This window comes from Lissotriton vulgaris, chromosome 7 (assembly GCF_964263255.1).
Source record: "Lissotriton vulgaris chromosome 7, aLisVul1.2, whole genome shotgun sequence".
Taxonomy (NCBI): domain Eukaryota; kingdom Metazoa; phylum Chordata; class Amphibia; order Caudata; family Salamandridae; genus Lissotriton; species Lissotriton vulgaris.
Window position 1 is genome coordinate 1,517,750,763 of NC_141695.1, and position 17,488 is coordinate 1,517,768,250.

The 17,488-nt window shown below is 46.1% G+C and overlaps 1 protein-coding gene across 1 annotated transcript in view; it reads left to right on the forward strand.

Annotated features, from left to right (window-relative positions):
• Positions 1-17,488, forward strand: part of LOC147705914 (uncharacterized) — a 582,839-nt gene that overhangs the window by 102,867 nt on the left and 462,484 nt on the right. The window contains exon 4 of the mRNA XM_086932385.1: positions 12,566-12,691. Within this exon, the coding sequence (XP_086788511.1) occupies positions 12,566-12,691 (126 nt within the window). The remainder of the gene's footprint in view (positions 1-12,565; positions 12,692-17,488) is intronic.

The following is a 17,488-nucleotide window of genomic DNA, read 5'->3' on the forward strand; positions in this document are numbered from 1 at the left end:
GGGTTACCATCAAATTGACTCAATGATCAGTCCTATCATATGGCCAAACCCCGGTGCAAATCAGGCTAGTCCCCTGATCATTGGGACTTCAAGCGCCGCACCATTAGTTGCTGGTCAAGGATTTGGTCCACCCATACAAACAGACCAACAATGATGGCTGATCTTTGTGTTCACCTTGTTTTGAAATAAGCTGTCTTGATGTGACTTATCCACCCCGAGATTCTGTTAACTCGGATTGACAGTGCAGCCACATAACTAAGCTGGTAGACCCCCATGTTTTTTGTGTTATACATATGTAAGTAGCTGGATATAATAATCAGGTAGGGGTATTTAAATTAAATATCCCTTGGACCCTCTCTAAACGGTTTGGCTGTTGATTACCCCCTAACTACGACATAACCAGACTAGACAGAACCGACAGGCTAGGCGGTGGGGTAGCCTGCATACACCAGATCAGCCTTACAGTGACCAACTCTAACGCCCCTGCTGTATCATCGTGCGAATACCTATGCTTAAACATAGCCAACAATAACAAACAAATAAGCTATTTATACGTCTTCTACCATCCTCCGGGAGCTAACCTCACTTTCATAGAGCACTTCATGGACATTCTAGCTTCAAATGACAACCAACATGTTAAGCAAATTTTTCTAGGGGACTTTAACCTTCACTGGGACAACCAGAATGACCCAGGGGTAAACAGCCTCAAAGCCTTCCTCAAGGACCTCAATCTCACCCAAATATGTAACAGCCCGACACACGACAAGGGTGCAACCCTCGACCTAATAATCTCCAAAGCAGACTCCACTCAGCTCGCCTCGATACTCCCCAGTGACTGGTCTGACCATCGTGTCATTACATTCCAAATCTGGGAAACCATTAAACGACTCCCTACGCAACCCCTGAGTACTAAGATCTGGAAGAGAAACCTGAAAAACGTTGGATCTGACCTTACAGCCTTAGCTAACTCTAACCCTCTCAGTCCACAGGAAGACCTGGCTGATGTACAGGAGCTGACAAATCACTACTTTAACTCAATGAACAACCTCCTAGACAATATTGCCTTGTTGCAACTGAAAAGAACCTCCTCAAAAGACTCTAAACCATGGTATGATTGGAGACTAAATGAAGACAGGCACTCTCTTAGAGTAATTGAACGACGCTGGAGAGCTACACCTTCAACTGACCTCCTCAAACTTCTAAGAACATCCAGAAACGCTTATTTTAGAAAAATCAGAAAATTAAAACCTGGTTTCTTCAGGTCCCAACTAGACCTAGCCAAGAACCTCCCCAAAAAACTATTCGATCTTATCAAAGCATAAACCAAGGGGCTCATTTATGAGCCCTTGCGTCACTTTTACGAAGCTGGTGCGTCACTTTTTGTGACGCACCAGCGGAGTAAAAAATCGGCCTTGTTGCACCATATTTACAAAGTGGTGCATCTACCTAGATGTCTCACTTTGCAAACCCCTGCACCAAATTATACCTGCCCCAGGTATAATGTATGCAAGGGGGGCATTTTGACGCAAGAAAGAGTCATAGAAGTGATGCAGTGAAATCTACAAAGATTTCACTGTGCCATTTCTTAGAAGCTAATGCGTCAAACCCTACGCCTGCCTCATGTCAGGCGTAAGACTGACGCAGGCACTAACAACATGGGACTTGCCCATGTGAAAGTACACATTGCTGGATTTGCGTGACTTTTTTTGACACACTCCAGCAATGCGTCACTTTTGCGCCGACAGATACGTCAGAATAACTGACGTATCTGTAACTCCTTGCGACATAATGCATCATCCTTTAAAAATGACGCATCATTAGCGTTGCAGGGAGAGCGCAGAGAAAAGTGACGCATCGCTGTTTTCACGCAGCGATGTGTCACTTTTCATAAATGAGGCCCCAAGAGCCTACATTAAGTACTCAGTGCCAACCCCCTCTCTACTCCCAACTGTGATGAATTTGCTTCCTTCTTCACCTCTAAAACAGAATCCATGAAATCAGATCTACTCAAGTACCTAATATCCTTATCAGACTTGAAAGAGAGCTCATCACTCCCCCTAGACGGTGCCCCAGATAATGAACTACCTTCATTTAAACAAAAAACTTTCTGGTACCACTTAAACACTTACAGTGAAGATACCATATTAAAGAAGCTAAACGCACTGAAACCCTCCAATCATTTCATCGACCCACTCCCGGCGAACCACATAAAAGACTTCATTTCTCTCTTACTACCCCTCTGGACAAAGATCATTCTCCAAGGATCCATTCCAGACATCCTGAAAATGGCGCAGGTCTCTCCTATCCTAAAGAAAACTACAGCGGACCCCTCAGACCCTAATAACTATCGTCCGATCTCTAACATCCCTATGTTAGCCAAACTCCTGGAAAAATGCGTTAACATACAACTGAACAATCACATTGATCGATTCAACCTGCTGAACCAATTTCAATCTGGCTTCAGAGCAGGTCACAGCACAGAATCAGCCATGACAAATGTATTAGACGACGCTCTAAAAATCCTAGACCAAAATGAAGTCTGTCTGCTAATCCTACTCGACCTGTCATCAGCCTTTAACACCGTCAAACACGACAACCTCCTGAAGCACAGAATGGGTATGTCGGGAAATGTATTTAACAGGTTCGCCTCTTTCCTCCAAAACAGATCCCAAAAATTCAAGGTCAACCAATCCCTGTCCATCCCCTCGCGAGTTACACTGGTAGTTCCACAAAGGTCCTCCCTCTCTGCCACCCTGTTCAACCTTTTCATGGAACCTCTTACTGATCTTCTCAGCCTCTCCAAGATTCACTTCCACATGTATGCTGACGACACCCAAATACACATCAAGATCCACTCACTGGAAGACATCAAATCTCTCAACACCACACTTCAAAAAACCCAAACTTGGCTCAATCAATCAAAGCATTTATAAAGCGCACTACTCACCCGCGAGGGTCTTAAGGCGCTGGGAGAAGGGCGGGGGGAGGCGCTACTGCTCGAAAAGCCAGGTTCCTGAAGGAGAGATGGTCAACGTAGGTGGGCTGGGAGGGTGTTCCATGTCCTGGCCGCCAGGTAGGTGAAGGATCTTCCTCCGGTGGTGGTTCTGCGGATCCGTGGGACGGTGGCGAGGGCGAGGCTGGCGAAGTGGAGCTGGCGGCTTGGCATGTAGAACGTGAGGCGGTTGTTGAGGTATTCGGGACCCAAGTCGTAGAGAGCCTTGTGTGCGTGGGTGAGGAGTTTGAACGTGATCCTTTTTCTGACGGGGAGCCAGTGCAGGTCCCTCAGGTGTGCTGAGATTTGGCTGTGTCTGGGGATGTCCAGGACAAGTCGTGCTGATGAGTTCTGGATGCGCTGGAGTCTTTTCTGTAGTTTGGCAGTGGTCCCAGTGTAGAGGGTGTTCCCGTAGTCCAGATGGCTGGTGACGAGGGCCTGGGTGACCGTCTTCCTGGTTTCAGTGGGGATCCAGCGGAAAATCTTACGGAGCATGCGGAGGGTGTTGAAGCAGGAGGAAGTAACGGCGTTGACTTGCCTGGTCATCGTGAGGGAGGAGTCAAGGATGAAGCCCAGGTTGCATGCGTGGTCCGTGGGCTTGGGGGGGTTGCCAGTGCAGGGGGCCACCAGGAGTCATCCCAGGCGGAGATGGATGGGCCGAGGATGAGGACTTCCGTCTTGTCTGAGTTCAGTTTCAGTCGGCTGAGCCTTATCCAGTCCGTGACATCTTTCATTCCGTCCTGGAAGCTGGCTTTGGCGGTGGCGGGGTCGTTGGTGAGGGAGAGGATCAGCTGGGTATCGTCGCGTAGGAGATGATGTTGAGGTTGTGTCTGCGTGCGATGGCTGCAAGGGGGCTCATGTAGACATTAAAGAGGGTGGGGCTGAGCGAGGAGCCCTGAGGCACGCCGCAGATGATCTTGGTGGTTTCTGCGAGGAAGAGCGGGAGACGGACTCTTTGGGTTCTGTCGGAGAGGAAGGAGGCGATCCATTCCAGGGCCTTTCCTTGGATCCCGGCGTGGTGGAGGCGGGTTGTCAGGGTGCGGTGGCAGACCGTGTTGAATGCAGCCGAAAGGTCGAGGAGGATTAGGGCGGCGGTTTCTCTGTTGTCAAGCAGGGTCCTGATGTCATCGGTGGCTGCGATGAGGGCCGTCTTGGTGCTGTGGTTCACTCGAATCTGGACAGCGATGGGTCGAGGGAGCCGTTTGTCTCGAGGAAGGCTGTCAGCTGTTTGGTAACGGTTTACTTGATGACTTTAGCGGGGAAATGGAGGAGCGAGATGTGGCAGAAGTTCTTGAGGTCTGTGGGGTCTGCGGTGGGTTTCTTCAGAAGGGTGCTGATCTCTGCATGCTTCCAGCTCTCCAGGAAGGTGGCACATACGAAGGAGTTGTTGATGATGTCCTGGAGTTGGGGTGCGATGATGGTGTCGGCTTTGTTGAAGATGCGGTGTGGGTAGGGATCGGCTGGGGAGCCCGAGTGGGTGGTGTTCTGGCCGAGAACCATCTGAAACATACCTCCCTCAAACGGAATTCCTTCTAATCGCTCCCCCTAACAAAACTCACACTATCCAACACTGGATGAAGCACCTAACAGCTCTCAATGGACAACCGTTCATAGTCGACTCCGCGAAATCTCTTGGGGTAACGCTGGACAGCAACCTAAATATGCAGAGACACAATTAGCACCTCAACAAAAGGAGCCAACTTCCATCTAAAGACCCTGGGAAAACTGAAAGCCTATCTGCCCGCCTATGATTTCAAACAAGCAGTTCAAGCCCTAGTTATCCCCCACGTGGAATATGGAGCAGTAACCTTGTGCTGCCTCCGAAGGTCATCGATAGCCCAGCTTAGAGCCACAATCAACTCTGCTGCAAGACTCATCACAGGTTCTAAGAGAAACGCTCACATATCCCCTGACCTGAGAACCCTCAAATGGCTACCGTTTGAAGCCAGAATTCATTTAAAAATTGCTTGTATGACACACAAGGCCCTCTACCACAACACCCCACACTACCTAGCTCAGAAAATGGTACTGTCAGTGGGCAACAGAGCTTCTAAGGAGCGCCAAGACTCTTTCCCTTCAACCTCAACGATTTGCCAAGAAAACGTATAACCGGTCCTCCTCTGGTATGGCTCCAAGAATATGGAACGCTCTACCCAGCGAAACAAGAATGAATCCTTCAACTTCCACCTTCAAAAGAGAAGTGAAAGCTATCCTCATGGCTAAATTCACGTGAATTCTATGTCTATTCTCTGTAATGTATTTTTCTTTTACTGTCTCTTGTGCTCATATTTGTTCTTCTGTTTATTTTTGTTGGGGCTAGCTTAGCACTGTCTTCCCTGATTTGTAACTATGTTTAACGTACCCACATTGATTGTGGTGTTTACTACCCTCTGCTTGACTTGTAAAGCGCTCTGATACTCACGATAGTCTTGTTCGCGCTATATAACACTTTCAAAATAAAACCAGTTCCTGCCAAATGTTTTTGTCCTTTTTTGGTAGACAGTTCCCGAAATCCAAGAGTGGCTCTTCAACTTCTCGGTCTACACCAAGAGTTTCAATGTTCTTCTTCATGTCTAGTGGAAAAAATACTAATTTTGCTTACAGGCCTTTCAGTATTTCTGTTGGTGGTAACGTTGCGGTTTTTGGCTGCATTTGTACTATAACTTTAAAATGGTGCACAGTCTTGTTGACAGTACTCTCATGCACATTCAGCTTCTGAAACTCAGCAGGAATTTGTGAGTTTTCTAATGTATGGTGAATGCATCCTGCAGGTCAATCCAATCTAATCAACTTTATTCGATCTAATTAGTGAACATAGGGCCAGATGTAGGTGGCCCATTACCGGTCGGTAAACCCGAAATTCAGTAAATTTCAAGTTTACCGACCGGTATTGAGCCATTTGACATGTAGGGGATATTCGGTATTTACCGAATCATCATTTACCGATTCGGTATTTACTGAATCGGTAAATGATATGTAGGAAGCACTTTCAAGAGTGCTTCTGTGCTTTAAGGATTTGGAGAAGTGTGGCTCACTGGTTAGAGCAGGCAGACCCTGAAGCAGAGTTCAGACCCGGGACCAGGGTTCAATTCCCGACGCGGCAGGGTCTTGAGCTCAAATGTCCATGGACTCGATAATTCTCGCTTTGGTGCCTGACCTAATCATGGGTTCACACTCTGCAACTCTGGGCATTAAGCTTGCTTAATCTCCACAACGGCCTCCCGCGGCGGGATGCCTGGCTTTCACCTTGGGGATGCCCTGTAGGGGCTATCTCACAGGGAAAAGCCAGGACGGGTTCCCAAGGCAAGCGCGGAGATACCCCTTCAGGGGTCGATTCAGGCGCTATATAAGAAACATAATAATAATAATAATAATAATTTGTTATTTAAGACCAACTATTAGTTGGTGGTAAATACCAAATACCTCTGTAAATGCAAATCTGTGCATTTACACCAGTGCCATGTGGCAGACATACATGCCCTTAGGGCATGCATGTGTGCCACATGTGCATACAAGCACTATCCAGGGGTGCAACAGGGTGTCAATGTGACACCCTGCCATTCTTGAATGTTTCCCTATTTTACTGAATCAGTATTTACCGATTCGGTAATTGACATTCATTCCTATGGGCCTCCAGGCCCATAGGAATGAATGGCAATTACCGAATCGGTAAATAACGATTCGGTAAATACCGAATCTTAATGATTCGGCAATTTTTACTGAATATTTACCTACATTGCATTTACCGGTTCTAAAATACCGAATTGGTAAAATTCAATATTTTCGAATCGGTAAATTACAATTACCTACATCTAGCCCATAGATCGTGAAAGTATACGCATACAAAATAATTTTTCTTTAAAAAGAGAACTAATAAAATCAGCTATTGAAAAGACCCATAGCAGCCCTTGCACAATAACCTACAATGTATACAACACACAAGACTTCAGAAATTGATCTTAATGATAAATGCTGGAAATGCAATAAATCATCATGCAGCAATAATCATCCACCCAGCGAAAAAATAATTTCTAAATAGGTAATAGTTAAAAATAATATGTCTACATTGCAAAACAAATTGGATTTTTAAATTAATTTGGCAAGATAAAACTTAATTCCATGAATTTTTCCCACTACCCTTACAAGCTCAGGTAAACGAGAGGTTAAGTTCAGCAAATTTCTCCCTTATAGAAGACGCCCCTTGCGCAGAGAGGTCCACAAAAAGGAGGCTACGCAGACACAGACATAGGAGTCATGGAGCTTCTTCAAGAACAACATGGCAATTCAACATTGGTTGAAATTGTGCTGCTATAAAAGTGATAAAAGATATCCAAATCACGGTCCTTTTGAAAATAGAAAAACTATGTACGTTTTTCTTAATGCTCTGCTATGTTGATAGAGCAGTTTGTCAAACTTACAATGCATTGACAGTATTCACTGTGTAATTTACTCCATCGCCCTAGTGGAGAAAAGGGCCATCCTTCAAAATATGAATCAGGCTGTACCTAATCTAGTGTTCTACCTCACTAACAGCAACCAACCAGAAAACTAAGACTGAAAACTTTTTTTCCCGGTTCAAATCGCATGCTCTTCCAAAATATTAGTTATTCTGCTGCTGACTCCTCCTGTGTCCCGAGCAAGTACACCATAATCATAGTTTAAGTATGAATTATGGCCCACTCACTTATCTTCTGGGATAGAGAGCGCGCCAAATATGACTGCATTGATAGGAATATCAGATCAGCCTAAGTGAACTAACTTCGATTGGCCAGAGAGGTATTATTTATCTAAACTTGTATTGCGCACAGCTACCCTCAATGGGTTTCCCGGCGCCAGGTATGAACTGGCATCAAATCTTACCTACGGTGGAAAGCATTTATTGTGTACTCTGGTGCAACGTTTTAAGCCCAGTCACAGTGGCAGCTTTAGAAATTGAAATGAAGGAAACCTTGGCAGAGGCAATGACTCTCTTCACTCTCTTTCTCTTTTCTAAAATATGTCAAAGGTAAGAGTGGCAGTGGTCAAACAAATTTTGTCCCAAGATGGAAAAATCACTGACATTTCCCCAAATATATTTTGGTACTTCTCAGTGACCATGGGGTGGACACTATATACAACAACAACATTCGATTTGAAATGCTTGGTGACCACCATAGGGATGGAGTCCATTTCACAGCAGAAGAGAACAGAAACGTCCTTTACAATATCAAGGAATGTATCCAGTTCTACCTGTAAGTGTGCAGAGCACCCCATTAACACAAAGGCTCTCTCAGAGGCACTCCTTGACTCAGTTATAAAAATGATTTCCCAACATTTTTTTGTATTATATTATTAGTAGTCCTGCAAGACCGAAACAGGTAAATAACTCATTTTACAGGAATTTAACTGGTACCAAAGGAGCGTCATGGGATCAGTGTGAAAAAATATCTTTCACATTCCAACCTTCCCTTCAAATGGACATCTGAGAAACAATCAGAGCAAAGTATAGTGAGTGTTTCACACCTGAGGGAACTTCTGTAAATGGTACCTCTCCAATAGATCAAGACTTTGCCATAGTAGGGGTTTGGCCACCTATTGGTGCCTAGGTGTCCTGAGTGGTTGGACTATCTATCTGGACTTCTGAATAAGGCTACGTCTGCCCAAAAGAGGGGTGAGGCCACCTAATGGGGCTAGGGTCTAAAGAACAGAAGGGTGTGCATAGTAGGAGCTTGGCCATTTAATGGGACTTGAGTCTCTAGAAGTAGTGTGCTCTCCATGAAGACTTCTGTACAAGGCAAGTGCTTGGGTGTATGAAAGAATAGGGTGTGTATAATAGAGAGTTTGCTACCTAATGAGCCTTGGAAGTCAGGAGTGATTTTGCTCTCTTTAAAGGCTTCAGTACAAGTCAATGGCTGGGCATATTATGGGCTAGGCCACCTAATGGGACTTGGCTGTATGGAGGCAAACAGTGTGCATAGTGGGGGTTTGGCCAATTAGTGAGGCTTGGGTGCCTGGAAGACCTCTGTACAAGGCAAAGGCATTATGTAGTAGGGGCTTCGACACCTAATAGGACTTGGGTGTCTAGAGGCAAAGGTTGTGCCTGGTAGGAGTTTGGCCACCTTAAGAGGCTTGGGAATCTGGAAGGAGTGGGTTCCCAGTGAAGACTTGTGTACAAGGCAAAGGCTATGCATAGTAGGTGCTTGTCACCTTATTAGGGACTGGGTGTCTGTAGTAAACAGTTAGTTACCTATTTGGCCATGGATGTCTGGGGGAGTGGGCTCTCCGTGAAAGCTCCTATACAAGGTAAAGGCTATGCTTTGTAGAGGCTAGGCCACCTAAAGGTGCTTGAGTTTATGGAGGTGAAGGCTATGTATATATTATGGATTGGCTACCCAATGGTACTGGGTGCATGAAGTCTGGGCTACCTGTAAAGATGTCTGTACAAGGTGAAGGCTGTGCGTAGTAGAGGCTTGGCCAACTTATAGGGCTTGGGTATCCGGGGGTGAAGGGTGTACGTAGTAGGGGCTGCCAACCTAATGGACCTTGGGTGTCTAAAGGGAAGATCCTGTCTGTGAAAACTTCTGTACAAGGCAAAGGCTGTGAGGAGTAGGGGCTAGGCCACCTTGTGGAGCTTGGGTGTTTGGATGTACAGGGTGTGCATACTGGGGGATTGGCAACTTAATCAGTCTTGGATGTCTGGACTAAGTTTGCTCTCCATGAACACATCTGTACAAGGTGAAGGCTGAGCTCAGACGGTATTTGGGTGGCCAGATACAAAGGGGGTGCACAGTAGTATGGGATGGTTTTCTAATGAGCCTTGGAGGTCTTTACGGAGTGGGCTGTGTGAGAAAAGTTCTGTACAAGGTGAAGGCTGTGCATGGTATGGGCAAAGTCACCCAATGGTGCTTGGCACGATAGTGGCAAAATGTGTGCACAGTAAGAGTTTGGCCATCTAATGGGACTTGGGTGTCTAAAGAGAGTGGGCTCCCCAAAAAGACTGATGTTCAAAGTGAAGGATGCGGATAGTATGGTCTTGACCACCTAATGTGGCTTGAGTGTCTGAAGGGGTTTGGGATCCTAATGAATCTTGGGTTTCAGGACGGAGTGAGCTCTCTGTTAAGACTTCAGTACAAGGTAAGGCCTGTCCATAGTAGGGGCTTGGCCTCCTAATGAGGTAAGGGTGTCTTAAAGGATTGGGCGCTCCAATAAGATTACTGTCCAAGGAGAAATGGTGCTTTTGTGTCAGTCGGAAGTGTGCTCTCCTTGAAGATTTCTGTACATGGGGAATGATGAGCACAGTAGTAGCTTGGCCATCTGATCAGGCTTTAGTGTCTGGAGGTGAAGGATTGCATAGTAGATTCTTAGTCACCTGGGGCTTGGGTGTCTGGTGGGTGTATGCTCTCTGTGAAAAACTCTGTACAAGAGGAAGCGGTGCATGGCAGCAGCTTAGCCACCTAATGGGTGAAAAGTGTCCGGTAGCAGAGAGTTCTCTATGCAGTTTTTTTTCAAAGGTGAGACTGACCATTGTAGGGGTTTTGGTGTCTGTAGGCAAAGTCTGTGCATAGTAAATGCTTGGCCACCTAATGGGATTTGGGTGTCTGGAAGGAGTGGGCTCTCCATGAAGACTACCGTACAAGGTGCAGGCTGTGCATAGTAGAGGCATAGCCACCTAATTGAACTTTGGTGACTGGAGCCAAAGGGTTGAATAGCAGGTAGTCGGCAAGCCTAATAGGCCGTTGGTGTCTGAAGGAAGTGTGCTTTCCATAAAAACTCCTAAATAAAGCAAAGATTGTGCACAGTAGGGGCTTGGCCATTTAATGGGTCTTAGGTGTCTGCTGTGCTCTTGCTTATTCTTGACCCCCTAGCCAGATCACTCTAGGACCCCACTGTAACTGTAAAGGGATCTGAGGACCCTTACTCCTCTTCCTTAAATTTGGGGTTTCAGTCTGCCCATCAGATTATTCAGCCTGCGGAACTGCTAAGATTGGGAGGGGATGTGGTGTGACAGCTAATCCCATGAGACTGAGATAGCCAACAGAAAAACCCTCTCAACCAACCAGACCCTGTAGGTCTCAAGCCCTCACCATGTACAGCTTATCACCTTCCATATAACACCATGCATGACATGATCTATGACATCATTGATAACATCAATGTGACATCTGGAATTCCATAATTGATGACAACAGTGTGGATAGTATGGTTGCAAGTTATAGTTAATCCAGTCAAATATAACTGGTGATTTCAGGTTTTTTTTCAATGTAACATTTAATCTGACATTTTCACCTAACTAAAATTAACTATAATGCCTGGCTTTGTAATATGCTATTTAGTAGCATTGTTGAGTGTGGTGTCGGCCCTCAGACGAGATGGAACCTTGAGCGGGTCATAATGCCCCTCTTCACGTTCAACAATGGTAATAAATAGCTTGTTATAAGTTTCACATTGCATATATGCTTAACACCATTGTGTTTTTCATAGGTATTTGTTGTTTTTTTTTAAATGTAAGGATTTAAGGAAAACCAGGATGTGGAGGAATACATTTGTATAGTAAGCTAAAATCACATAGAGAGCCCTAGTGTCCACAAGGAGAGGGTGGTTTCCACCTTATAAGTAATGTATAGTGCAATTTGTGAGACAGTAAGGAACGATTTCTCATGTGAATTTGAAACTACTGTGGTAATACATTAGATTTTGACCTTTCACTGTAGTAATAGTCTGTTTATTCGTGCATTTGTTGCAGGTACCACCATATTTTGTTGCTTATATTGTAACACACATCTCACTACATGATTGTGACATAAAACACATTGGGGCATATTACCAAGCAATAGCGATAATTATCGCTATTGCTTGGTTAGAGACAAATATTTACCGCAGCGCTGCGGCGATTTTTACCGCAAATAAACCTTGGTATTACCAAGGTTTAACGCAAATGCGGTAAAAATCGCCGCAAAGCATGAATATCGCTGAAAAGTCAGCGATATTCATGCATTAGCGAGCTAATGTTCTTAGCCATGTTATCCACCTCCCATTGGATAACATGGCTAAGAACTGCTCAGGGCAGGTGTTAGCTTTTGGAGATATTCCCGCTTAGCGCGAATATCTCCAAAAGTTGGTAATAGGAGATAGCGATGTTAGCGACTGTTTTCAGTCTCTAACATCTTGACACGCCCACTTTGCATCTCATTAGTGATAAATATCACTGACATGCAAAGTGGGGCCCAAGATGGTCGCTATCTCCTACTAGCTGTCGCTAACTGGTGTTAGCGGCAGCTAGGTAATAGGGAGATAATTTTATCTCCGCTTTCTTGGCTTTTAAAGCCAAAAAAGCGGAGATAAACCCCCTTGATAATATGCCCCACTGTCTGCAAAGATTGTTTGAGAAATGTTTTTTAAAAATTGCAAATATCGTAGATATGTGTGCGTCGTCTCTTAACGAGGTTTCTGTTAAGAATTACTCCGGGAAAGTATAAAAGGCATGGATTGTCCTGCAGGTGAGTGCTAAACGGAATATCGGTGTTCACACGAGTATCTGCTGACCAACCACATTGAAACAGCAGCCCCTATAACAGAGTGTCTCTCTATTTACAGGCTGCTGCCGAAAGACTTCGTTCATGTAGAGGTGTCTTTAATGACAGTACCAGGAAGAAAGATCTTGGTGGATGTTTTCGCTAAAGTTCGTGTAGGAGGAAACTTCTGCAACAGCCTAGACTCACAGTGAGTTTGCCTTTTTCCTGTGTAAATGTATTTTATTTCTGCTTTTATAGAATCATTTAAAAATCACATTTGACTATATGAACAAAAGGAACGGACCTTCTAGATCATGTACAGAGTTACCATTTCGTCCATCTGCCTTGTATGAGTCCTTATGAAAAGAGGTGATGGAACCACAACAGACAAGACTTCACCGTTTAATTGTGTAGGGCAAGAGGATTAACAGTATTCTGGTTGTGTTGTAAGCTTCCCATCCTCTGGTGGTTCTCCCAAGCAATCACAATGGCTGCAGTATTCCGCATGGGGACCGTGAGATTGGGTGGATGAATTATGGGGCATGGCGCTTCACTACTGGTGCTTTTGTTCTCTATCGGTCTAGAGCAGAGGTCTTCAAACTTTTGGATGCCAAGACCCCCTGTCGACATTTTCAGGTGTAAGGACCCCCTCATGACAAAAATTTCCAAACCTGTAGGCAGAATCTGCCCATGCATCAAACTCCAGCTTTGGTCCAGGCAGCACAACACGTTTTGGTCCCGGAGCAGGAGCAGGCAAAAAGCCTGGATTCATGGTTCTGCCAGTGTCGCAGGTTAACAAAAGGTTTCCTGAGCCTATATACTCAGGGGCAGATTTACAAGCCCCCTGCGCCACCACTACGTCACTTTTTGTGACGTATTGGTGGCGCAGGGGGCCCCTCCGTATTTACAAGTAGATGAAAAGCCACCCTGCGAGCCTTTTCCTCTCCTTGCAAATATGGCCCCTTCATATGCAGCACTGTGCTTTTAACATGGGAAAAGTGACGCAAAAGTGGCGCAAGCGGCTTGTAAATCCGCCCCTTGGTGTACAGAAAAAAATCTTTTAAGATGTATGAATGTCTTTTCTATTCTTGGTTATTTTCATTTGTTGTTGACCTGTGACATTCTTAACGTCCTGGAGTTTTATTCACAGCTACTGCTTGATAAAGCTGTTTAAATGTAAGGAATAGGCAGAGTGGGGGCCCAGGGGGTACTGGAACCAGAAAAAAAAACAAAGCCTCTGTAACCAGTTAACAAAGGTATGTAAATATGCAAATGGTCTTTAACGGCCTGTCAAAAACTCGGGTGTGCGAGAGATAAGACTCCAGACACTGCCCAGCCCACAGAAGCTCGAGCTGCACTGCAGCAGCCTGCGCTGAGACACAGACGATGAGGAGGGGGGCTGTAGCCCTTGTAGTTCTATGGGCATGGGTAGAAGCTTGACTGGAAATGCACGACCCCCTTTGTAACATTCCACGCCCCCCCTGGGGGTCGCGCCCCACAGTTTGAAGACCCTTGGTCTAGAGTGTCATAACTCCTCTCCTTCTGATCTTTATAATGCCAGTGAAGGTGCAGTTAGCAATATCAATTGATAATAGTTGTATGCTCCAACAAAGCATGTTACCCAGTGTACTTTGTCCATTTGCTCTGTGGCTCCTGGTTGCCTCTTTTGTGAAGGTCGTTGTGTAAGGCAGTGTGTGGTGCAATAGGATTGGTTGGTGATTGATTGCTATGTAAGCATCAAAGGCCTGGAACAAAAGTGGCAGCAATTTATGGGAGTTATTCTTTCAGTAATGGGGTTCTGCTGCAAGTGGCACCCAATGTAGCCCAGCACAGGGCAACAATATGCGCTAGCTGTTGTGTCCTGTGAGACACGTTCTAGTGTCTCAACAGGCAGCGGTTTAGTAAACACTCCCCCTATGGGAGTGGGCACACACACCCCACACCCATCCACCACCGGCATCACGAGTGATGTGGCCCGGCTAATAAATGGGCCCAGGTGCACGTGCTCGTGGCCAGTTCCAGTTACCACAATGCGGTGTCTGTGTCATTAATTATGCAGGATGTGGGCCTAGCGCCCAAGACACAACATTGGTGACGAGCGAGCTAATCCCGCGTGTGCAGCCGCCTCATTAGGTGGTTGAAGGGGGAATGTGTGCTGCCCCTGTTGAGGGCACCCCTTGCAGCAGGTGAAGAATTATCAGAGGACCCCCGGTGTGTGTGAAGACGCCCGGGTGAAAGGGAGGTGGTAGTAGCCCACCCCGCATCGAAGAACCTGCTAGTGCGCCATCCTGCATGAAGCGTGCCCTGTGATAGAGGTAAAATGTGAGCGAGGCCGCCACTGCAGACTGCCACAAGGTGAGAGACGCCTGAGCAGAGATCGAGCCATACATGGCGACAAGTTCTGGACCGGGTGGTCATGAAGCCTCGCAAAGTAAGCGGAAGCGGCCCGTAGATGACCGCAGAAACACCGGTGCCACAGCAGCGACCAGCGAGACTCGCAGGGAGTGAAGGCCTGTGTCGCAGGGCAGAAAGAGACAATGGAACAGAGCGAGAGCCAACCCCGCGTTTGATCTCCCTGCAGAGCCCGGCAGGCGTAAGGTGAGCCCTACTGCGAGACATCGGGGCAGCATAGAGACACCTAAGTGGGGAAACCGGACAGTGAAGAAAACATGACGGGGTAGGACGAAAGCTGAGCGGAGACCCACTCCCTCCAGCCCTGTGAAGAACACTACCCCAAGGCAAAGTTCTGGAGTTTCCATGCAGCAGGTCCAGCCCCCTTCCCCCGCACAGCCTGAGACCCGAGAGAGGCTGCAGCGGCGGGGTAGAGGAAAGAGGAGGTAGCTGCCCGAGGCACTTGAGGCAGCACGACTGAGGAGTCCATGTGGACTGACCGATCCTTGCACTGCAGGTGACCAGTCACCCCAGGGAGCCGTGCAGACGAAGTACCGGGAAGAAGCGCAGGGCTGGGCGTGATGCTCCATCGGCAGGAAGGGAGATCCCCGTGCTAGTGAGGAGGGCCACGTGAGAGACTTGAAGTGAGTGGGCGGCCCCTGCAGAGCACTAAGCAGCGTGAGTACCCCTGCATGGGCGTCCGCAGGGGGGGCAAGGAGGGGCGCTTGCCCCCCCCTGGAGCGACCCTCCTTGCCCCCCCTGCGGACGCCCATGATAACCATGACTTCAAGACGGGGTTCTCACTCTCTTTCCTCTCCTTTCTTTTATTTGCTTCCTTGTGAAATGGATCCAAAAAAGAGACGCTTTTGCTGGAAATGTTGCATTTTAATTCCAAAGTGCAGCATTGGGAATAAAAGGCTAAAAATATGAAAAATAACTAAATAAAGTAAGACAGAGTGGTAGCAAACTGGCAAAACTGATTTTATTTACACTGAAACACATTAGCGCCACTTTTACAGAGTTTGCCAGTGAAGCGCTATTTTTGTTTTCTTGTCTTTGTTTTCCCTAGACTTGGAACTAGTGCACCAATCCTGGCGGTACTGCAATGTGTGGATTGGAAAACAAAATGTGTGCTGCGGCTCTGCGTTCAGGGATGTGGTCTTTTTACCATACTGCTTACGTTTTGTAAGGATATAAGCAATGGCCATTGAAATGGGTCCATTCAGGGCCCTGTAGTCGTGTCCTTAACTTTTCAGGTAAAAGCACTCACTGATTTCTGAATAGTGAGTGTAAAAGCATTAAGGTAACCATGTTGTTCCTGCTTACATTTCCCATGGTTTGCTAAATTTTGCATTCCCTATAAGTGTTTGCTTTTTCCAGGATGTTGTTACTTTTTTTTTTGTAGGCCGCATATTGCTCTTGTCTAGTGCGTAATTTAAATTGAGCTGTATCCAGATGTTTATAGCGGGTAAAAATTGGGTTGTAGTTGAAGACAGTGGGAGTTTTTCTCAGTGGGGCATTACAGTGTTCAGTGCGGGAGAGGATGTGGCACTATGGTCAGAGCTGCTGGATTTGGAACTGGGAACCAGGTTCAGCCTTAATAACCAGTCCACCAGACCACTCTCCTGCGAGAGCACAATCACATGCTAGACCTTAGAAGGCTTCGCAACACCTTAGAAGTCCTGGTGTCTTTCGCACAAGCAGGTGGACCCTAACATGAAAAGTGTAGGTTAACCTTCAAGGCTTGTCCACCACTATCCATACTGAAGTTCATTTCCAGTCTTGCCGGCAGGCCTATGAAGCAGCACACCATAGAACAACAGTCACTGAGGTCACAGGACCCTTGAGAAGGGCCAGCTTTAGGGCGGTGCAACCAGTGTGACCGCACCTGGTACTGACTTTAGGTGGAGGCATCATGTTTGCAAGTATATTATGGTTTTAAAAACGCTTGCTGCCTCCTTCCTGGTCTTCAGCACTTTTCGGCAACAATAAAAATGGCATGATGATTCTGGGGATTAATGTTCTTCCTAGAGAGAGATCAGAATTTTGTCTAGTTGAAGTTTTGATTCATGGAAAGGTAGCTCAGAGGGTTAATGTACCGGCTGCAAAGAACATGCGCCATGCAGATCACAAAGTACACATAATGTAACTAGGTCAGTGAACAACTGCTTTTGGCAGAGAGATCCTTTTGTTACTTACAGTTTATAAGGTAAAATCCTAACTTAGAACAGTGAGCTATTAACTGTCATCTAAGAGCTGCATACAAACTGCAAGATATAAATTAGAGCATTATGCCCCCCCCCCAGTCTTTGATTATCCTAATGTCCCAAAAAGTGTTCTTTTAGACAGAAATCAATTTTGATTATTAAGGAGAACCCCCAACCATGGTATTACGTTTTAAATTCCGGGTATTGTGTTTCTCCAGACCAATCACTATAAAACTATACCGGATACTAGTATGGTTGTCATGTGACTCCTACACCTTGTAGTATTTAGTCTTATGTAACATTTTCTATACAGTGATTTACACACATATTGATTGTCTCTGTGTAATGTGTGTGATGTAAAGTTCTCTGACACCCTACAATGGTATAAGTGGCGCTGTAAATCAAAT